The sequence below is a fragment of the Tasmannia lanceolata genome, unplaced genomic scaffold (assembly GCF_043159265.1).
Source record: "Tasmannia lanceolata isolate RefF3 unplaced genomic scaffold, GAP_Taslan_0.1 ptg000012l, whole genome shotgun sequence".
Classification (NCBI taxonomy): domain Eukaryota; kingdom Viridiplantae; phylum Streptophyta; class Magnoliopsida; order Canellales; family Winteraceae; genus Tasmannia; species Tasmannia lanceolata.
Window position 1 is genome coordinate 29,747,608 of NW_027518689.1, and position 24,060 is coordinate 29,771,667.

Here is a 24,060-nt window from a genome sequence, read left to right on the forward strand (position 1 = left end):
GTGCTGATATCAAAACCCTTTTATATGGCGTGCATTCTTTTTGTCAAGTACTGTTGGGCCCACTTCATATGATGATCTAAACCATTCATTTGTTGTGCCACACATGATCCTATGAAGTGGGCCCCACAGTATTTTTTTGGAAAAATTACTGCCCATGCCATCTAAAAATCTCTTGAAAACCAACTAACTGGCTTCATGCTTCATACAGCTTTTGATATCCATGATTGGACCTCTGAATCATATTTTGATGCTGCTGCAGGTGTCTGAAATATTCAATTTATTTGACATAGACAAAGATGGAAGTGTTAGCTGGGATGACTTCATGACCTGTTTGAGGAGGAACCCATTGCTAGTTGCACTCTTTGCAGCTGATCAATTAGTGGAAGAAACTGGAGAGTTGGAAGTAGTGTGATGGGGGAGATGAACTCATATTTCTTTTTTTTTTTTTTTTTTTTTTGGTAGTCCTGTAAAATGCCCAAATGAATGGGCATTGCTTTTGATACTAATTTACAAACAAAATTGATTGGAAATTCACACCAATGGCAAAAGTATTGTCTTTTTTATGGATACAACAAATTGCTCAAGAGAAAGAAATTATTTACAGCGATACAAACTGTCTTACATTACAGCACACTTGTCTTTGCTTTTACCTTCTTGTTTAGAAGAAGATTGGTGGCTGCTCCTTGGCACCTGCAAAAGAATTTTCCGGCAAACATAATGATTTATCACTATCATTCTGTAAAATCATTTATTTCCAATTTAATAGATTAAATAAGAGGCCAAGTGGTAATAATCCATTGCATTAAAAGCCCATTAGGCAAGCTAGAGAATTATTAAACATTAAATAGGAGGCAGATACGGCTTGCAATTGAGTATATGTAAAAAGCTGGTCATTCAATATTAAGTATAATAACTTCAACAGGCTTAAAGTGCCTCGTTGGAGGCAGCAAAGAATGGGTGAATAAGGAGTTTATGAAAGGAAGATGACTATCAGGGATGTTTTTAGACGTCGCCGGAACATCCCACCGGGAGGTTCCCAATTGCCGGATTTTCTCTACGTTTGTGGTACAAAACCTTGAGCGACTTTCAGAATCCTTATCTGTCTTTGCTTAGATGGAGGCTACTCCACCATGGAAGTTTTTGAATCCCTCGGGATTTTAACCTCTGCTGCAGAAGATCTCTCTTTTCTCTTGGGCAAGGAGCCGTGGCAGAAAGACTTCTTTGGTCTCATTGGCCCCCTCCGCGTTCGCATGCTGGCTCTCTGGGGAGTTTGGAAGATTGGGACTCCAGGGGGAGAAGGTTGGAATTCAGAGCTAGGAAAACTCTTGGTCGTAGAGCAGTGGAATTAAATCGAATACCGTTATCGAATGGGAGTGATTAGATGTGCTTAAAATGCAATTACAAAAATTTTGGTTCTCACACCTGGTGCAGGAAGTGCTCCAAATCTCGACATAGAGATAACATTATTTTAGTTTGGAGACCTAAAAAGATCCAAGTTGCACCTTGTGATGATAATTGATGTTTGGATGTACCAGGTTCTGTAGTGGAAGATAGAAAGAAAAACCTTAAGAGCTATCTTATTGGATCCTTAAAATCTGGTTCTTGGCTTTTGGAAGATGTTTGGGCTTGGGCTAAACATTTCTGGGGTCTGCCAGAGTTGGAAAAGCCTTTTGCCATTAGTACTGTGGATATTTTATTACGGTTCGACTCTGAATTTCAGGCCACCTCTATCCTTCGTCGTAGAGGTGAGGCTTTTGGGGGTTATCTTTATTCCCTCCAGCCCTGGTTCCCTACTTACAATACGGGTGCTAGAACGGTTCGGTTGAGGTTTTATGATATTCCTCTTCATGCATGGTCTGCTACCACGGCGGAGATTTTGGGATCACACCTGGGTCAGGTCCTAGAATCCCAGCTTTTTGGGAATCATTCTCACTGTTTGGCTTTTGCTTCTGCCTTGGTTATATCCCCTTTGTGAAAATCTATTCCCCAGTCCATTAACTTACAAGGAAGATTCTAACATTTATTCGGTGAGAGTTAAGGTCTCTGAGGACAGTATGAATTCTCTAGCATTTTTGGTCGTGGGCGAGGCCAGTAGCAAATACAATTTGCCACTTTTTGAGGGATCCGTTCAGATTCCTGATGATATAGGCTCACCGGCGGCGGTTTCTCCATCGAAAAATGTGGCAGAGGCCACTGAATGTGGATTGGAGCCGGCGGTGGTCCCCAGTTCAAATTTTGAATTCCCCACCTACTCACTTGTCCCCTCTGTGATTGCTCCTGTTTTGTCAGAAAGTATGGAGGCTAGGGTTAGGGGTCCTGCGAGTCTGCCAATTGTAAGAAAATTAGTTTTGGCACATCCACGTGGCACTAAAAGGAAGGCGGGTAGAAAAGAGGCTGTCGATACTTTTGGCATAAAGTCGGCAAAAGATTTAAAGGATTTAAAATTAAAAAATAGGATTCTCACGGATGGGAAAATTGATGATGTGAAAAGCACACGCTCTGGTAAAGGTAAATTCAGGAAAGGCCCTGGGAAGGATGTTCGTCTCTTGGCAACACGTGGAGGCTTCTCAGTACTCAATAGAAAGATTAAGTGCCTGTATAGAAAAAAGGAAATCAGAAAGAAGAACCGTGGTCTCGATGGTCAACTCCACGTTCAAAACTTTCAAAAATTGCCTCGTCTAAGTATGTCTAGCAGCGATCATCTTGAAGACTCAAGCATAGTAGCCAATGGGGTAATTACCTTGATAAATGAAGATCTAGAGCTTCTAAAAAATCTTAAATATAACGAGAAGTTGGCAAGGAAGGAATCGCCTACACCGGCTGAGGTTCTGCTCTCCCCTCTTAAGAAACAATGGGTGAAAGAAAGCGTTGCAGGTGCTCAAAATTCGGGGCTGTCTCCTTTCCAGACCACTTTGAATAGTGAGGAGGAACTTCACACCCCCCTTCGTAATCTGCCTATCTTTAATAAGATCCTAGAAAAGGAGAGGCAAACTCGAAGGCGCCTGTGGGAGGAGGAAAAGCAATCGGTGATCTCATCGTTGGAAATTAGGCGTGAACCTCTGGGCTCGGGCCAGGATCGGGAGCGAGGGTCCCGAACAATGGAAGACACACAGAGAATAATGCAGCTTAATGGTAATCATGATAAGGGTAAGGGTATTTTGTTACTGCCAGCTTCTGATGATCCTGGGTGCCTAGAGCTGGAGGGTTTTAACGATTTCTTAGTGATGGGAGATGTCCTTGGGATATCGTATCAGGAGGATTTAGGCAAGACCATAGAGATGTTCCTTGGAGCGCAATGCAGAGTCGCAGAGAAAAATTAGTCAGAGAAAAGGCGGATGAAATATAACCTAAATTGTGAAGAGTTAGAGGAATTTCTTGAGATGTTGCTTCGATCTGATGCTATGTAGCTTGCAGTGCTGAGTAAAGATCCTAACATCAGAGGTGAGTTGGAAGAAGTGGGCCACAGGAAGCTGGGAATTTAGTACGATGGAGGAACGTATGATGTCGGTACCATTCTTATAGGTTCAGGGAAAGGAAGCTTGCTGAAAGGATTGTGGTGCATGGGTTAATTTTGGTGACGTAATCCCAGACCCTATGTGTATTGAGAGTAGTCTTTGTTTCTCCTTAGCATGGTCTTCCACTAGTTGAGGTTTTTTGGCCAGAGAGATCTTCATATTGTTGTTACTCAACAAGGAATAGATGAGAGACCAGAGGGATGATTTAGGGCTAGAATAAGACCAGGGGTTGCTCCAGAATCATATGTCGTAGAATTGAGGACAGGAATGATTGGGTCATGTATCTTAATTTTCCACTTTATCCTGGGTCTGGGTATGCCCAGCCCAGTACAAACTAATATTTTGTATTGCAGGATGGGACTACTGGTCCCGAATGCTTTATGGATATTAATGAAATTTGTCATCTTTCAAATATATATATAAAGTATAACTATATGAACAAACACTCCCATGAAATTGTGTTCTTACACCTCTGCAACAGGACCCTAACAATAAGATCAAGGAATGGCTAGTTTTCTCAGGATTATACTCATAAAATTTATTCATTGCCTATAATTTTACTGACGTTTCCAACCTTGAAATAGCCATTGTCCTTGGTTGTCACTCATGATATGTGGGAAAATTTGGGAGAAAGTAGGGAAGAATATGGGATAGAGAGGGAGAGATCACTACACCAAATAACAAAAATTTCTCTATTTGCAGCTGAAAATTTAAGTACCAAAAGATTTTAATCAAGATTTCAGGTATCTAAGATATGGAAGGGCGAAATTTCAGGTTTGAAAGAGAAAGATTTCGGGTTTGAAAACACAATCAGGTTTGCAAGATTTGGAAAACAAGATTCCAGGTTTATAAGATTTGGAAGAGTAAGATTTCATGTACGTAAGATTAAGGCAAGATTTTAGGTTTGTAAGATTTGGAAGAGAAAGATTACGGGTTTGCAAGAACACATTCATGTTTGCAAGATTTGAAAGGCAAGATTTCAATTTGTAAGATTTGGAAGAGCAAGATTTCAGGTTTTTAAGATTGGGAAGTGTAAAGATTTCAAGTTTGCAAGATTTGGAAGAAAAAATTTCAGGCTAGTAAGATTTGGAGAATCAAGATCTCAGGTTTGTACAACTGGGAAGAGCAAGATTTCATGTTTGTAAGACTGGGAAGGATAGGATTTTGTTTGTAAGAATTGGAAGAGAAAGATTTGAAAAAGCAAGATTTCAAACAAGATTTGGAAGACAAGATTTCAGCTGTGATTTGTGGACATGGACACGAGTGTCGCACGTCGACACGGACACGTAGGGGCCGTTTGGATACGCGTATTTTAGAATCCTGGATTTCCTCAAAATTGTTGTTGGGAGACAAGAGAAGAAAGAGAGCAGCCGTCGTTTCTTGATTTCTAGCCCTTCCTTCTGACAGCGAGAGCTGGCGATCGTCCCGTGTTTCCAGGTTTTAGAAATCGCTGGATATGGGAGAGATTTCTAAAACCTGGTTTTCTTACTTAAAATCCAAGAAACGCTGCCAGGACAGCATACCAGCGGCTTGATCATGACCGTCTTTTACACTGTTTTCAAACTAAAACCTGGATTCTAAAATCCGTGTATCCAAACGACCCCGTAGTGTTGGACACGGCAATCCCCAAGAATATAGAAACAGGGACTCGGCTAGAGACAATGATACATGTTGGATATAGTTGGATATATGTAATAAGCCTGAGGGCATAGATGTAATTATGCTTCTCCATTATTAATAAATATATTAGTGAGGGGGAGATCATCTCTCTAACTCTCTTTTCTTCTCTAATTCTTTCTCTCAACATGGTATCAGAGCCCTAGGGTTTTTTATCCCTAGGGAAACCCCTTAGCCTCCATCTTCTCCATTCCTCAACCCTAACCCCTTTCCTCATCCTCCTCTTTATCTCTCCCTAACCCCTTCCTCATTCTCATCTTCATCTCTCCCAAGTCTTAAACCTAGCCCTAACCTTCCCCATATCCAAAACGGATTTCAACTTTTTGCCCCCCTCAAACCCACTCGCGCCTCCCCTGAAAACCCAAACAGAAGACGATTGGATCGGGTCGTGAGGTGGATGGTCTCTACCGCCTTGACTGCAGTCGTTCTCCTACAGTCCTGCATACATCTGTCGATGCCTTTCAGTGGCACTGTCGTCTTGGTCATCCGTCCCTTCAGCACCTTCAACAGTCGTCTTATGTTCCATCTTCTATTTCTCCATTCCAGTGCGACTCGTTGTTTTTATTGATGATTATTCACGTATGACATGGATCTATTTGTTGAAAGACCGCTCCCAGGTCTTTAGTGCTTTTCAGAAATTTCATGTTGAAATAAATAACCAGTTTAATTGCAATATCAAATGTCTCCGTACTGATAATGCTTGCGAATATTTCTCTTCTACACATGGTTTTGAGGATTCTCTTACAGGTCATGGAATTATTCATCAATCTTTGTGTGCCTACACGTCGCAACAAAATGGTGTCGCCGAAAGAAAATTGAGATACCTACTTGAAGTTACTCGTACGCTCTTGTTACAAATGCGAGTCCCTGAATCTTTTTGGGGAGAGGCCGTGTTGACGTAATGTTTTCTTGCAAATCGTCTCCCATCTTCTGTCCTTCGTGGTTCCTCTCCTTGTCGTCTGTTGTATTCTCAACAGGAGCCGTTTCCTCTCCTCCCTCGCGTCTTTGGGTGTGTCTGTTTCGTTCACCTTTTTGGACCTAGTAGGGACAAACTTGATCCTCGGTCAGAGCGTTGTCTTTCTGGGTTATTTTAGGACTCAGAAAGGTTATCACTGTTATAGTCCTCGTTTACGACGATGGTTTGTCTCCGTCAACGTAACATTCTTTGAATCAGAACCTTTTTTTGGGCCTTCGACTCCTCCTGCTCCTAGTTCTATCCCGAATAAGGTACCCTTGTTTCTTCCTTCGCTTGCTGACCCTATCCAGGTACCACTCCAGCCTGCGCCACACTAAGAACCGGTACCCTCTTCTTCAGTTCCAGTGGTTCGCCCACCCGTTACAAAAGAATATCAGCGACGGGTGCAGCAGACGAGGCCTCCACCTCCTCATCCTCCATCGTCTGCTACAGTCGAGGTTCCACTCATGCCTACTGAGGTATCTTCTTTACCATCATCTGCTATTACTTCTGATTCTCCCATTGCTTCTCGTACTCGGTCTCATTCTACAGCCCATCCTATTTCTCAGTTTGTTTCTTATGATCGACTAACGCCTTCTTTTCAAGCCTTTGTTTCTTCCTTGTCCTATGTCGAGTTACCCAAATCATTACAGGAGGCTCTTGAACATCCTGGCTGGCGAGCTGCTATGGATCTGGAAATGGGGGCACTTCGATCCAACCAAACATGGGAACTTGTTTCTCTTCCAGCTGGGACTCGACCAGTTGGTTGTCGTTGGGTCTTCTCCATTAAGTATTTACCTGATGGCAAGGTTGAACGGTTGAAAGCTCGTCTGGTTGCTAAAGGGTACACTCAGACCTTTGAGGTTGACTATCATGAGACTTTCTCCCCTGTAGCCAAGATTCCTTCAGTTCGTGTCATCTTATCCATGGCAGCTAATCATGGTTGGCCTCTGCATCAACTTGATGTGAAGAATGCCTTTCTGCATGGCGATCTACAGGAGGAGGTTTACATGGAGCAGCCTCCAGGGTATGCTGCTCAGGGGGGATTGTCTTCCTCTGTTTGTTGCCTTAAGAAATCCTTATATGCCTTGAAACAATCTCCAAGAGCATGGTTTGGTCGATTTAGTGAGGCCGTTATTCGCTTTGGTCTTAGACAGTGTGCAGTAGACCATTCAGTATTCAGTCATAAATCCTCTGCAGGATGCATCCTTCTGATTGTGTATGTTGATGACATCATTATTACAGGAAACAACTCAGGAGGAATTCAAAGGTTGAAGAGTTTCTTACAGATAGAGTTTGCTACAAAAGATTTAGGTCGACTTAGATACTTTCTAGGGATAGAGGTGGCCTATTCTTCTCAAGGAATATCTTTATCACAGAGAAAGTATGTGTTAGACCTACTAGAAGAAACATAAAATCTTGGAGTAAAGCCTATATCTGTGCCTATGGATCCTAGTGTGAAACTTATTCCAGAGGAAGGAGATCTGTTGGAAGACCCTGGCAGATATAGACGACTAGTTGGCAAGCTCATATATCTTACAGTTACTCGCCCAGATATCTCCTATGCAGTTGGAGTAGTCAGTCAGTTCATGAGTGCTCCTCGTACTTCTCACTGGGCGGCAGTAGTTCAGATTCTCCGTTATTTGAAAGAAGCACCAGGGAAAGGACTACTATTCAAGAAAAATGGACATGTCAAAATAGAAGGCTATTGTGATGCAGATTGGGCAGGATCTCCAGCAGATAGGAGATCAACCACTGGCTACTGTACATTTGTTGGGGGCAATTTGGTGTCCTGGAAAAGTAAAAAGCAAGAAGTTGTTTCGAAGTCAAGTGCTGAGGCAGAATATCGAGCTATGTCCTATACTAGTGGGGAGCTCCTTTGGTTACGTTCCCTCATGGCGGAGATTGGTTTTCCTTGTTCTTCTTCAGCGCAGCTTTATTGTGATAATAAAGCTGCAATTTACATAGCCACCAATCCTGTTTTCCATGAGAGAACTAAGCATATAGAGGTGGATTGCCACTTTATTCGTCAGAAAATTCATAAAGGAGAGATACAGGTTTCTTTTACTCGATCTGTGGACTAGTTAGCTGACATATTTACGAAACCCTTGCCTACGTCAAAGTTGAATGATATTTGTAGCAAGCTAGGAATGTACAATATCTACATTCCAGCTTGAGGGGGAGTGTTGGATATAGTTGGATATATGTAATAAGCCTGAGGGCATAGAAGTAATTATGCTTCTCCATTATTAATAAATATATTAGTGAGGGGGAGATCATCTCTCTAACTCACTTTTATTCTCTAATTCTTTCTCTCAACAATACAATTGCACACACACGAACACCGAAAATAAGTGGCAACCTAAAAATATGAATTTAAATAAATTGGAGCACCTCATATGCACCAAGTTATCATGGTAATGAGGTATATTTATGGGAATTCATATCATCAATGGAGTCCTGCCTTAGATTGATAACAACATCATCTATTGTGATGGAGAGTGACTTTCCAGCATTCGGTTGCTGCACTTCATCATGGGTGGAAAGTGAGCTATCTTTCTATTTCACTGACGTGGCAGGATAATCCTTGGCCCAAAATCCTGCCAAAAAGAGAGGATTTGTCTTTCCTTTCCGAGAATGTGGGGTTGGTACTCGCGCGGCGCGAGAATCGAAAAATTCGAGCGGGGAAATAGCGCACAGCACTTATTATCTTTACCATATTCCCCTTGAACTCTAGTGCCATTGACGAACTCATGAAGCTGCCATCTTCGTGTGACTTCTTAAACCCTAGTGCCATTGACGAACTCATGAAGCTGCCATCTTCGCGCGACTTCTTGAACCCTCTGACATTGACGAACTCATGAAGCTGCCATCATTCGTGCGACTTCTTAAACCCTCTGCCATTGACGAACTTATCAAGCTACCATCTTCATGCGACTTCTTAAACCCTCAGCCATTGACGAACTTATCAAGCTACCCATCTTCATGCAACTTCTTAAACCCTCAGCCATTGATGAAATCTTCAAGCTGCCATCTTCGTGCGACTTCTTAAACCCCCTACCATTTTTTTTTATATGTTTATATTATAAATGAATTTCCAGCTTTCCAGCAACTTTCCAGCCCACTGTCCAAGCAACAGAACACCCACCTCAGTCCTTTCCATTCCTTTCCTTTCTCATTTGCCATGTTACTTTCCTTTCCTTTCCCACAACCATATACCAACCGAACACACCCTAAATGCAATTTAACAGATTTTTCAATTTCCACCCTATGGAAAGCTTATGGCATGGCAAATCCAAGCAGACAAACCTCCGTAAAGCTGGACAGTTGGAATAAATTCTCACGGATGATAAAGGCCTAATTGTAATTTTAACTCTGGGTTGTCATTAAGGTGTATCAAGACATTAAGGCTCACAAGATATAGACAACACATACTTCAATAGTTCCAAACAAATAAATTATTTTAATAATATTCCGAAATAAGTAAATATGATTAGAAAAAATCCATCCCTTACCTGCGGGCCTGTGACAAGCCTCGAATGGCCACTGGCAGATGACTGTGGCACTTTTTGTGGCTGTTGACGTTGTTGAGGCTGGTGGTCAAATTCCTGTTGTTGTAGCGCTATTGCCAGTTGCAGATCAGAACTGCCAAAATATTATAACACGAGGAATTATCAATAACCAGCTGTTGCAACAACCAGCCAAGAACATGGTACAAATAAAAGTACCAAGGACTGAGGACAGACAAGATTTAAATGCTAAAAGGCCATTCGTTATTATTATTATTTTTTTGAACCGAGGATTCCAGTTACACAACTGAAATACAAAAGTTGTCACAGTTATAGGTCTTTTTTTCCTAGAATGAGGGAAGAAGAACCAACACAATTTCCAGTGTTTCAAAAGCTGACCAAGTTCCATGATGGTTCAGCTACTCAAAAAAAAAAAAAAAAAGTGTAAATGAAAACAGTGATGCGGGTAGCATTCACTTCACAGATATTAAATGAATGAACCGTCATAATAACCAATGTCTGAAAACTCGCCTGGTCAATCATTGACTCAAATGAATGAATGTCTTTAGACTAACCAAGTTTTAGTCAATCAACATGCCCAATCCACTAGATAAGTCCGTGTCCGAGTCCTCATTTTTAATCATTGGAAATCATATTCCAACAGTTATAATAAAATCCATCACTATTTTCTATCCAAGAGACCTACTTCTCTATATCACAATAACTATCTATAAATCAAATTTACACACTATTGGAATATAGTTCAATTAGTAAGAAGAAATACTTTAAAGTTGAACCCTCTTGCGCTGACTTGTCAATGCTAGCAATATAGTCCTGAACAAGGCAAAAAATAGCATTAGTTTCATAGAAACCATTGATGACATGACCTAGAAAGCGATAAATTTCATCTCATTATTTCGATCTGATCATCAGAAAAGATACACACGGAAGTACTAGTCACAGCAGTTTGCTCATCCCAGTCATTGGTTTGGTTTCCTGCCTTAAACTCCTTAAAGGTGCCAGTCATAAACACTGTATCTCCATTGACCTGGAAAGCACTAAAAGATCAAACTAAAAGGATCTTTGAATAGCAAATAACGTAAATCTTTAAATGGAAAATAACATAATAAGACTGTTCTTCTGGAAACTCCTACGAAGAAAAAGTGAGAGTGATGAAAACGAATTTCTTAAATAAATTAATGTTGGCCTGTATGACTGGGGATGAGGTAGAAGGCCAAGATAGAAGAATACAATATCAGTAGATAACTCTTGGGGAGACCTCTCAAGCATGGATTTAAATTTCGGTTTTGGTCCCTGCAGAAACCAAATTCTTTTTTTTTTTCAAATTTCGGTCATTTCAGCCAAAATCCAAACCAAAATCCGAAATTTCCAGATTTCGGTCCCAAAAGAAATCCGAAATTCTGGATTTCGGACGAAATTTAAAACAACACTCTCAAGTATGCTATTCACCAAATAGAACTTCTTAGGAGAGACAAATTTACCTCGTTTAACTTCTCCCATACCAAATCAGGTTGGTTTATATAACCTTGGTCAGTAGCTAAGAGATAGAGTTCACGATTGAACTGCAAACAAAGCAGGAAAAATGCTAAATCATGCAACTTGATGTCGGGGTAAACTGAAGAACCAAAACTTCCGTGATGGTCTGTTTTGGTTCTTAAATCACTACTAGTGTCATTGATGGCCCATAGGACAAGAGGAATGATTCGTAAAAATGGACAGGTGTGCTGACAGGGCTTTGACTGACCTTAAACAGAGTGCTGAAGTGATTATTACGGAAAAAAACACAGAGCTCACGCTCCTTCAAACCTTCCAGTAGGCAAAATAGGCTGCAAAAGAAGCAGCACATTAAGAGAAATAGAAATTTCCTAAAGCATGCACGCAAAACAGAGAGGCTCATAATTGGAAAAATGAAAGAGCTAGTATAATGCCACATAAAAAGTTAACATACCCATAAATGGTCAACTGGCTTGCATTGCTTTTCAAAAAGTTCCGAATCAATTCCCCTGAAGAAAATTAAAAAATTAAGGGACCACACATGAGGGGGATGGTCAACTGGCAACATGTGTCACGTGTAGGCCAACAATAAAAAAGAGGGGCTACACGTGAGGGGGAGTGTTAAAGTATATAAGATTAAATAATGCCATCTCCAACAGCTTAATCTTTTGGAGTAATTGGTAGTTTCACAAGTAAAATAAGAGAACTTATACCTTTTTCAACATCGATACTAAGCAGCCCTGTACATCGTTGAGCCACTTTATCCATGACATAAGAATCTCCTTCTGGCCCTCTATCAGCTTGCTTGGCAAGAACAACCTCACCTTCATACATAGGCTCTCGATTTTCATAAATCGAATGTCCTGTGTCAAGTATGCACTCTTCTCCTTCATATATGGGCTCACTACCTTCTAGGGTTGAACCAACTCCCTCAGATTCATCTGAAGGTGCTCTTATGCCATCAGGGGAATGAAAACCCGCATTTGTTGCAGCTGGACTGAGACCATCCGTTGACTCACAATAACTCTGATTATCAGTGGGCTTAAGGTTAATAAGAGACGTGGACGTAGTCTCAGCACATGTCTGTGCGAACATTTGATCCCCTGCCGAGCTATGCTTGTAGTCTTGGTAAATGTCATAATCAGTAGAAGCATTTCTGTTTGGGAAATGGAAAGGAGGAGTTTGATTCTGGACCATCATATCAGTTCTTATGTTCTCTGTCAAATCATTAGAAATGCAATGTCCAGATTCACTAAAATTTGACTGATCGAGTTGATTTGCAGAGGGAATATCGGTTTCCCTTGCAATAGTTTCAAAAGATAACCCATCATTATTACAACCACCGGGTGCATTGCAATCTTGTGAGATATCAGGCTGATGGGATCTTTGATATTCATCAGAAGTGTGCCCCTCCTGAAAATCTGCAATAACATCAGATTTGGGAGTATTGGACATGGTGCTTTCAGGCGAAGTTGTAGATAAGGTACTTCGACTTGTGTCTGGTAATAACTCATTAGAAGAAGTTGGCAGATCAGATTGGGATAAGTGCAAAGCTCTCATCAATTCTACTACTTCTTCCCTGTCCCCCCTTCTTGCACTTTGATCACTAGAAACTAAAACCGAAGAATCGTCAAATGATCTAACGCTTGAAAGGGAAGGAGAAGGAACTCCTAAAGTTGCAGTCGTTGCAGCAGCAAAATCAATGCAGTCTTCTTCAAGGTTACCCTTATCTTCTCCTCCTGTATTCCTCGTTTCCAGGGAAACGAGCTCTCCAATAAGAGAATTGTAGGACTTTGACCCAATTGCAGCTAAAGTATCAGTATCCTGGTATGGGTTAATATAAAATGAATCAGTGTGTTTAGAGCAGAAGCGACTGGTATTGCAAAATCAGAGGGCAGATATACATTCTAGTCAGATTAACATCAAGTCATCTTTAACAGATACATGAACGACATATGCAGCATCAGCTATACATTAATGTATTTTAAACCAACCTCTGACACTTGGTCCTTGAGGTAAGAAAAAACAAATCTCTCAGCCAATGCAAATGTGTCGTTATAGTCATGGACTAGTCTCTACGTAGCCATCTAAACACGTAAGGTCCAATAAGAAGATAAAATAACGAGAAAGAAAATGAAAAGCACATAAGACCATGGTATTAAATTTCCCCGAAATTTCCCCGAAACGACCGAAATGTTTCCATTTCCATCCCCACAGAAACGAAATCTACATGATTTCCATTTACATAACTATTTCCCTGAAATTTTGACCGAAAATTTTGAAATTCAATCGAAATTCCAGAAATTCGGCCAAAATGGTCGAGACGACAAAAAAAAACGGAAAGATGTTATTATTTGCATTTCATTTCATTTCATTAATGCAGGGAATGATATTTGGTTGGCAACATCATTGAACTGCACACCAAAGTAACAATATCTTGTGCATGGGATTTCAGATCGGCATGGGACCAACAATACCTCGTAACTCTATGTGGTATTGACATAGGGTTGGGGGGTCCTTAGAGGGGAGACTGGTCATTGTACTTTCTTATGCTTCATTACATTGTACTTCTTTATTGACTTTACTCTTCCATACATGAGTGACAATACATGTCACTTGGTGTTCGAAGTGATTAAGCCATTACAGATGACTTTCTTGCTCATATGATGGTTTCTAAGTATATATTTGAGCCTATTCTAGCATTTCCCAAAGTTCGTCTTAAAATTTCATTATCTGCATGTTTTTTTAAAAGAATAAAAAATTTCATCATTTGCACATGTTTCCATACGTTTCCATGATTTTACAAGATTTCCACCGAAACCGAAATTTAAAACCTTACATAAGACAACAAAAAAATTCCACCGAAACCGAAATGTTTCCAATTCCGTGGTGCCAACCGAAACCAAAATTTCAAACCTTGCATAAGACAACAAAAATTAAACAATGACAATATGGTTATATTTTCATTCCATTCATAAGAAAAGGTACGCATATGCATCCTTAAAACAACAAATATTAAAAAATGACAATATGGTTAGATTGTCATTCCATTCATCAGAAAAGGTAAACACATATGCATCCTGCAATACTTCCATGTCTCCTGATCACCAAATTACCATGAAACCAGCTGCAATGAGTGCATTTAACCAGAAGGACCATTAAAAAAGAGGTAGTGGTTAATCCAATCAAAACATGCAATCTGTCATTGAACGGCGTTGTCAAACCTGATTACACACCGTAATCTGTAATCCGTAGTAGAACATCTTGGTAATTTTCTTCAACAGATCACACAGCAATAAATCAAGCACAATGCAAACTGCTCAAAAGAATAAAATCAACAACAAAGCAGTGCCAAGGCTCTGCTAATGTAGTTAACTAAACATCCTTGGAACCTACCATGCCACGCTCATGAACTTAAAATTCTAGCCTCATTCAGGACAATATTCGCATCACGATGTTCCCAAGGGGAGGAATTTCAGGTAACTACAACCTGAAGTCAATCTGTGAGAGTGCTGATTATGAATTAATCTATATCATAGTTATGACACCCGATTCATTTTGTCAGACTGAAACAATTTCGTACTGGTAGAAAAACAGGTTCATAAACCAGGAACAAAACGTCCTGGTAAAAATATCGTTCTATACCAATCCATTTAGTCCGAAATCTGAAAATTTTCCAGATTCGTCATTTTTACAATTTTTTTATTTCTTTCTCATTGTAGCCTATTAGCCTTAGTTAGTGGCTGTTTTATAGTTGTTTGAAGAGCATTTAATGTCCTTTTGCGCTCCTAAATGAATGAGAGGGTTACAAACACATAAAATGCCACATTTTCGTTCCTTTATAACCTTTCCACAACATCAAGAATTCTCAAAATACCCATACATAAGCATTCCAAAAAAGAAATATTCAAGGATGCCAGTTTCATTGATGTTTTGTAGTAGTTTTCATATTAAACAGGCCCATGAAAAGCTAATTTCATGCCTCCGTTAGATATTTTAAGAAGTAAAATGTGCCGTTTTATTAAATTTGGTGGATATGTTGATTTCTTATATTTTTCTAAATATTTCTTATTTTTGGATTGTTAGTTTTTATTTTTTAAACTTAAAGGTCGTAGCGCCTTTTTAGTAACGGATCAAATATCCGGCGTAGTGCCTTTTTAGTAACAGAACATTGAAATGGCTAAAACAATAGTATGTGTCGTCCCACTGAACAAAATGAAAAGCCGAACAAAACGGTATTCATAATTATGATTGATATTAAAAAAAAACAGTTCTATTTGCCAAGGTTAATATTAGCTTCAGCTTATCAGCATATTCTACGAGAAATCTTTACTGCTGACCCAAGATCTAGAGGGCTAGTAGAAAGCAATTTGATAACCCATGATTGAAATAAATTGGTAACGAAAAACCATGAGCAATGATTCTTAAAGTTTGACATCTCAACTAAATCAGATGGCATAGATTGCTGTAAATTTGGTGAGGTTGCTACAAGCAAAGGTTCACTTTCATGGGAACCTTCCAAAGAATAAACAACAGAATAAATTTCTTGAGAAGGTAAATTTCTTGAAATAAAAACATTGAAAAAAGTGGGAAGCCAACTGAAAGTAACGCCTATAGGAGATGAAAAAAGAAAATTTAAGAACCACAATGAAACTCTAGATAAGAAAGAAACCAATATGAACAAAAGGAATCATTGATTCCTTGAGAAGAAAGAAATCAGCGCATATCATTAAAAATATAGTCTAGCACTAATCATGTAACCATATAATGTGCTGCTGTCAAGTTTTACTATAAACTTTTAAATCAAATAATATACACTGATTTGAGTAGCAGGTCAAAACTGAATTGGCAATGCACGCATGATGTAGAATAAAGCACGACTCCAGGCGTCATCTATAGAAGAGGCACCATTGTTGACTGCTTCTTTTTTTGTTTGGAATGGTAAGGGGAAATCCATTAATAAAGGAGACCGAGGAGGTCTCACAACGTACATCAATAGAAATCTCAAGAAAAAAGGAAAAAAATATAGAAATCGGTACACTATGGAGGAAGAAAATCGAAAAGCTCAACAATCTCCCTAGAGACACCGTCCCTGGCTAATCTGTCAGCCTCACTATTAGCTGATCGTCTGGCATGGATGAAAGATATCAATGCGGTCTGAACTCTATCTAGGATCTCGCCAAATAGGGCAGCGAATCTCCACGGAATGGGTCTTGATCCACTTAGCAATCTAATGACGTTGAGCGAGTCCCCTTCCACCACCACCTTATTCAAATCTGCATTATGAAGCATCTTAATGCCTTGGTGGACTGCACGAACTTCCGCCTCACTTGCATCAGCCACACCAATTGGGCCTCTGAATGCCCATAACATCACCCCATTTTCATTCCTCAAAAGTCCTCCAATACCAGAAGGCCCGGGATTAACTAAACTAGACCCATAGAAGTTCAATTTAAGGATCCCTTGATCTGGGGGTTTCCAAGCTTGAACTATTTTGGGCTCAATGCTAGACCCACAACATATTTCTCTCCAACCATGCCATAAATCAGAGGCAAAAACAAATCTAAAGCATGGTAATGTTTTGACCCAAGTTATAGTTAATGCAATCACTTTATTAAATATGAACTGAGCTCCCTTTGAGAATCCTTTAAAAATCCTAGCATTTCTTTCTTTCCATAGCACCCAAATAGTTGCTAGAAAGGATACTTGCCATAATATTTTCCTTTCCTTTTCCAAGGCCCCATCGTCCAACTTTCCAAAAGATCCAATTTTTTTTTGGAAATACCAATGCAATACCAAATCTAGACAATAATTTACTCCATACCTCTCTAGCCAACTTGCAATGTACGAGTAGATGATCCACTCATCCACAGTTTCTCCTGCCTCAATGCATAGTGCATAGTAATCGACGAAGAACATTTTCTTTGTCTCAGGAAATCAATCACCTGGATTCTTTCTTGTACCGCGGCCCATCCAAAAATGCAAACTCTTGGTTGAGCTTGAATGTCCCACACTTTGGCTGCTTTGGAAGAAGTAGGGCAAGGTAGAAGATGGTGATAGAAGGATTTTACCGAAAATTCCCCATCTGAGTTCCAGACCTAAATTCTTTTGTCAGCTCCATCCTGCTTGATATAACATCTTTCCAATGTCAGCAGCAACCTTCCCACCAATTCAAGTTCCATATAAAAAAAAGTTCCTTTTGAAAGCTGGAATCCACACCACTCCATTTTCTGAACGACTGAATCAATCTTTAACCATTACCTCCTTTACTGATGCCAAAGCAAAGAACTTCAAGAATATTTCCTTCAATGGGATGTTAGTGCACCATTTATCCCACCAAAATCTGACTCTATCCCCAGCAAATACTTTGAATCCTACTCCTTCCAAGAATTTATATTTGAAGCACAGCACATCTCTCCATAATGTTTTACCTGGCCTTTTGAAATTATCCTCTGACTCCCAATGACCATGGGAAGCACCATACTTTGATTCAATGACCTTTCCCCATAGTTAGAGCCCTCCTCCCCAAATCTCCATAACCATTTACCTAGAAGTGCTTGATTTGTTTCCTTTATTCACCTGATGCCTAGTCCTCCAGCCTTTATAGCCTTGCAAATATCTTCCCAACTTACCAATGGGATCCCATTCTTATCACTTGACCCTCCCCATAGGAAGTGCCTCTAAATTTTTTCCAACCTCATTTGAAGACCGAAAATTGATAGATGGGAATGTTAGCCAACACTGCCTTTATCAATGTGAGTCTTCCCCCTCTAGAGACCAAGTTTCTTTTTCAGGCCTCGAGTCTCTTCTCCACTCTATATACTATTGGTTCCCAACTATCTCTCTTTGGTCGACCAACTCCGAGAGGTAAACCCAAGTATGTCGATGGTAGAGGATCTACCATCCAACCCATTACCGCAGCCAAACCTGAAGAGCTCTCGTCATGGAGGTTGATGCCAAATACTTTTGATTTATGAAAGTTCTTTGTCCTGTGATCATTTCATAACATCTAATTATTGATCTTAAATTCACCACTTTACATATAACCGGGGAACTAAATAATAAGGTCATCCGCAAATTGCAAGTGAGAGACCTTATCTTGACCTACTTCAAATCCCTTGACTAAACCTTCGGCTTTGCCTTTGTCTAGTAGCCTGCTGAGAGTTTCTGCTATTAGAACAAATAGGAAGGGAGAGAGGGGGTCTCCTTGTCTCAATCCTTTGGAAGATTTGAAGAAACCTTTTGGTGACCCATTTATGATTGCAGAAAACCATGCCGAAGAAATGCATTTTTTTATCCAATGCCTCCACTTAATACCAAATCCCATTCGATCCATCGGATAATCTAGATAATCCCACTCCACCCTATCATAGGCTTTTTCCATATCCAGTTTACACACAATTCCTTCCTTTCCCATTCTCGAGTAGATTTTTTTTTTTTTTTTTTGAAAGATAAATTCTCGAGTAGAAGTCAATTGTCTCATTTGCTATTAGGGAGCAATCCATAATCTGTCTTTCATGAATAAACGCACATTGACTCTGAAAAACGACCTTCGGCAACACCCTCTTTATTCTCTCTACCAACACCTTAGCTAACACCTTATACAAGCACCCCACCAGACTAATAGGTCTGAAATCAAATACCTTCAATCCCCCTTTTACTTTTGGCACCAACATGATGAATGTAGCCCCGGTCCCCTTATCTACCTTCATAACTTGGTAAAATTCCTCAAAGAATCTCATAATGTCCTCTTTTACATAGCCTCAACACTCATGGAAGAAAGCTATGCAAAACCCATCTGGACTTGGAGCCATGTCTCTCCCCATATCAAACATCCCTCGCTCAACCTCCTCCTCTATGCAAAACACCCCTTGGTACCATTGTTGACTGCTATTCAGAGAAAAAATACACAGATAACTATCCATAACTTTGCTAAGAAACTTTCTTAGCTCTTAGATCTACTTGCTTCAGAAAGCTCCAGGTTGAGTCGAGCAAAACTAACCCATGACCAAGAATGCTTTTCAATTTCTAGTATTAACTCAATATGTATAATGACGGTTGGGTCCATGAATCAAGCTATCATTTTCCCCCAAAGACTGGGCTTAGCTTCAAGCTTATAATGATATTTACCAAATTCAACCAAGCCCACGCATCTTTATAGGTTTATGGTCTTCAAGGCCATATATGTTCATCATGGACCATCTCTCTCTCTCTCTCTCTCTCTCTCTCTCTCTCTCTCTCTCTCTCTCTCTCTCTCTCTCTCTCTCTCTCTCTCTCTCTCGAATGGTATCATGGAACATTTCTATCCATGCTAAACATCCATAATACAGCAAAGCACCACCAAAGGGTTGAGTAGTCAGTTGAAAGCCCAGTCTAAGATGAATAAAAGTGACAAGCTTCTTTCTACAACAAGAGAACCCTTATAAGAAACTGAGTGACAAGATGAACCTATTTTCTTCACTAATAAGCATGCGGGGAAGAATAATTATTTCAATCTCTTACATGTGTTTCTTTTACTGGGGTATCTATTCTGCAGTATCCATCAAGCAGTTTCGGCCTAGTTATATCCTTCTCTGTGAAGAATCGTGAACTGTCTAAAGTAAATACATATAACATCAAGACAGAATATCCCCAATGGACCTGGAAGTACTAGGAATAAACCACTAATTATATAATGAGTGTATGGAAGCTAGATGTGAACTCACTCAACATTTTGTGTAGTGAGTCCAACCTAAATGGACAAGCTCAGTGTGTCACGTAGAAATCAATATAACAGGTACTTTGGTAAATAATCAATAGTTGAGTGTTCTGCAAGGGGAAAAAGCTAGAAGTGTTCTTTGGCAGTTGTTTTTGTTTCTCCTTGTGACATTCTCTTTCAATTGTGGGTAACCAGGGCCCCATTTTTGTTCTTATATCCTTGATCCTTCATTGAATAGAGTTTTGTGCCCACTATTTGAAAAAATAAGTATTGACAAAAGAGAGCAAAGATCAACCGCAAACTCCAAAACGCATCAGCCATCCCAAAAAACAGATGAGCCTTGCTCAACAGAATATGTATGGGATACATATCAGACAATGGAAAAGGGACTTTTGTTGAAAAAATAGAAAGATGATAGAAATAAAATAATAAATATTTGTGTACAAAATAATGTCTATAATTGCCATTCAAAGAGTAATAATATGGCTATAATTATATACTGAAAACACATCGGGCCAATGAAGATAACACACAATTTGCCCCTCCAAAAATCCAATATGTATTGCGATACGTCCGATAAGTAATTTAAATGAGGACGTTAAATCCGCATGAGAGATAAAGAACTAAAGTCCAACAAGTGCATAATTTAAATGAGGATGCAAACAAGCCAATAAGTTGAAGTACAGCTAAATTTGGCTGGGAAACTAGGATTTATGGTTTAAAAAACATACCTGGGGATCAACTATCCATCCATGATACAGTTCAATACCCAGGAGATCGAATATGGCCCTCTCTCGCGTAAATTCAAAATCATCAATTCTGCAATCATTAAGCAAAACACACGTAGTCAGAACAACAAATGTACAAGACTAAAAGTATAGTGAAGGAAAGCCATTAACAGCAGGAAAGAAATAAAAACATTGTTAATGTATAAAAGATTAAATAACGTCATCTCCAACAGCTTAAGCTTTTGGAGTAATTGGTTGTTTCACATCGTATCAGAGCCAAAGGTCATGTGTTCAAAACTCCTTGTTATTAAAAATCCACATGTGAGGGGCCAGATGTGACGCGTGTAGGCAAACCCTTAAAAAGAGGGGCCACACGTGAGGGGGAGCATTAAAGTATAAATGATTAAATAACGTCATCTCCAACAGCTTAAGCCTTTGGAGTAATTGTTTGTTTCACAAACACAAACATTAAAGAAGAGTTAAAACATTTACTTCCCGAAGTGAAGGTTTACATCAATCCCAGTAGCAAGTCGAGGGAGCAAATCAATTGCATCCGCTATGTTCTGTTGCTGGTTTTTCACGTAGCCAGCATCTTTATCCTGTTTGAGAAAACAACAACAACAAGTCATTCAATCCAAGCTTCAAGGGAGAACAATTTTACTATCGATTCCATATGGACAAAATGACCAGTACCTCAACATTACTGTTAGAATCAATTAACCTCTCGGCAACTAGAGAAAGCAATTTCTGGAGTGAGATTTCAGTTGTATCCAAGCTCAGGTTCAGGTTATTCCTCAGCAGAAGAACATTACCTGTTACACGCCAAAACATATAATCCAAATTATCTCCATCAACTAGGGTTTATCATATCTAAATATGATAAAATTATCTTTTTAAATCTTCAGATACAGATTCTATTAATCTGATTCAAAGAGCAATAAAAAAAAACAGAAATTAAACAGAAATCTACATTGTTTACAAACAAAACGATGGATAGACGAAGAGATTTGCAGAGAACGATAAACTCAGCCAAATTTAATAGATTTAAGACAGAGAAACATAGAAAGATGAGTAAATTGCAACAGAAAGAGAAATACAATACAATCGTCTTTTCAAATCTTCGGATAAAGATTCTAATATAATTCTAACAGTACTAAAAACATAAATTTACATTATTCATAAATGGAAAGCGTGAGAGGCAAGAAAACTATCAGAACGATTAGAAAGAACTCTAATTTCTGCCGACTTGAAGAAAGAGAAGATTGAATTGAAAAAGAGGAAGAGGAAATAAAATCATCAGGTAGAAAATGAAACCCTAGAAATCACAGAGAAGGAAAAGAGAAAACTTACAGATGGCGATGAGAGGGCAAGGACCGTTATCGTTTTGGAGAATGATCGGGACAGAACGACCTAGAAACTGCACAACCTTCGTCTTGTAAAGGATTTCTACTTCCTCCTCATTTCTACCTTTTTCTTCTGTATCCATGGCAGAAAGATTGATAACAGAGAGAGAGAGAGAGAGAGAGAGAGAGAAAATGTAGAAGAGCGAAAGAAAACCCCCTTTTAACACTTGGTTCAAACGCCGCGTACACGGCGAAGATAAAACCTAAAATAAGTTAGAACAGTGGGGCGCATTATCTTACATTGGGGCGAAAATATCTTTTACCAATTAATATGGCCGGTCGATATGGCGATTTTGACCTGTTTTTTGTGCATATTTCGAGATACGCGCCTTGATTTTTTTTGTTTTATGGGCACGTGTCACGATAGAGGATCCCGTGTTTTTTTTTTTTTTTTTTCAGGACGGGAACTCTCGTTTTGCTAGTAATAGGTCTTAAGAGAATAATCCCGATTGTTCGAAGATTACAATACTTCTTATCCTTTCTGTTGCGTTTTTCACGTGGGGAAGGTTCACATGCTCCCCCGCTTTGTAGGCTATTTCTCCCCCCGCGCCCCCGCGCCTGACGGCTGGCTAACGTTAAACGTTAGGATCTAACGTATATGTCACTTTCCCACCATTGGACCGGTCTCTCTCTCTCCACACACACACAACAGAACAGTTGGTGGGCCCAACAGAAACAGTTGGTGGAATGGTGGGCCCATCTTTGAACAACGTAGGCCCCGGCCATACCCCACCATAGGATAATCCAAACCGTCAATTTGATGGGCCATAAACGTAAAGAGGTTGAGTCCCAAAATATTATTTTCATAGGCTGATCCTAGCCCTCCGATCTAAATAGAAACTACATCTTATGCAACCTCTATAGATTGTAGGGTTGTGATCATCCTATGGAAATGATTTTTGGGGCACAACCTATTTACATTATGGCCCATCAAATGAATGGTTTGGATCATTCTATGGAGTTGGTTGTAAAGTAACATTAAGGCCCGTCCACAACATAGGACGATCCAAGCCGTCCATGGTTTGGATAATCCTACGGAGTTGGTCGTACAGTAACATTAAGGCCCAATCGTAGGCCCCACCGATATTTTTTCAAATTGAAGCGTACCGTCCACAACATAGGATGATCCAAGTTGTCCATGGTTTGGATTATCCTATGGTGTGGTTCGTACAGTAACATTAAGGCCCAATTTAGGCCCCACCCATATTTTTGGAAATGAAGTGTATCGTCCAGATCACAGGATGATCCGAGCCGTCCATTTGATGGGCCGTAACGTAAATGGGTTGTGCCCCAGAAGGGTTGGCCCATCAAATGAATGGTTTGGATCATCCTGTAGTCGTACAGTAACATTAAGGCCCGTCCACAACATAGGATGATCCAAGCCGTCCATGGTTTGGATAATCCTATGGAGTTGGCCGTACACTAACATTAAGGCCCAATCGTAGGCCCCATTGATATTTTTCAAATTGAAGCGTACCGTCCACAACATAGGATGATCCAAGCGTCCATGGTTTGGATCATCCTATGGTGTGGTTCGTACCAATTTAGGCCCCACCCATATTTTTGAAAATGAAAGGTACCGTCCAGACCATAGGATGATCCGAGCCGTCCATTTGATGGGCCACAATGTAAATAGGTTGTGCCCCAAAAATCATTTTCGTAGGATGATCACAACCCTACAATCTATAGAGGTTGCATAAGATGTAGTTTCTATTTAGATCGGAGGGCTAAGATCAGCCCATGAATATAATATTTTAGGACACAACCTATTTACGTTTATGGCCCATCAAATGGACGGTTTGTATTATCCTATGGTGTGGTATGGGCGGGGTCTACGTTGTTCAAAGATGGGCCCACCATTCCACAACAGTTTCTGTTGGGCCCACCAACTGTTCCTGTTGTGTGTGTGGAGAGAGAGAGAGACTGGTCAAATGGTGGGAAAACATTAGCCTGTCGGGGGGGGGGGGGGGGGGGGGGGGGGGAGAATAGCCTACAGGGGGGGTGAATATGCCCGCTCATTATTAGGCTTTGTTTGTTTTGGATTTTGAGAATATACATTT

At 39.9% G+C, this 24,060-nt stretch overlaps 2 protein-coding genes across 3 annotated transcripts in view; one reads left to right on the top strand and one right to left on the bottom strand.

Moving 5' to 3' along the window:
• Positions 1-613, top strand: part of LOC143887818 (lysophospholipid acyltransferase LPEAT2-like) — a 52,766-nt gene extending 52,153 nt beyond the window's left edge. For both annotated transcript variants that reach the window (XM_077392011.1, XM_077392013.1), the window contains one exon: positions 260-613. In XM_077392011.1, the coding sequence (XP_077248126.1) occupies positions 260-412 (153 nt within the window). In that variant the 3' untranslated portion in view covers positions 413-613. The remainder of the gene's footprint in view (positions 1-259) is intronic.
• LOC143887817 (uncharacterized) lies at positions 463-22,163 on the bottom strand. The gene is made up of 12 exons (XM_077392010.1): positions 21,948-22,163; positions 21,291-21,409; positions 21,090-21,196; positions 20,601-20,688; positions 11,885-12,995; positions 11,626-11,680; positions 11,422-11,503; positions 11,159-11,239; positions 10,603-10,704; positions 10,441-10,490; positions 9,663-9,792; positions 463-690 (listed from the first exon to the last, which is right to left on the bottom strand). The coding sequence occupies exons 1-12, from the start codon at positions 22,081-22,083 to the stop codon at positions 619-621; spliced, it is 2,133 nt and encodes a 710-aa protein (XP_077248125.1). The 5' UTR covers positions 22,084-22,163; the 3' UTR covers positions 463-618.
• Positions 22,164-24,060: the final 1,897 nt, after the last annotated feature.

Excerpts from the sequence above, each read along its gene's own strand:
- LOC143887817 (XM_077392010.1), bottom strand. The coding sequence starts at position 22,083 with ATGGATACAGAAGAAAAAGGTAGAAATGAGGAGGAAGTAGAAATCCTT. Across the intron at positions 21,410-21,947 it reads TTGCCCTCTCATCGCCATCT|GTAATGTTCTTCTGCTGAGG; the intron begins GTAAGTTTTCTC and ends GGCGTGTAACAG. Across the intron at positions 9,793-10,440 it reads CAAGAGGGTTCAACTTTAAA|TTCTGATCTGCAACTGGCAA; the intron begins GTATTTCTTCTT and ends ATATTTTGGCAG.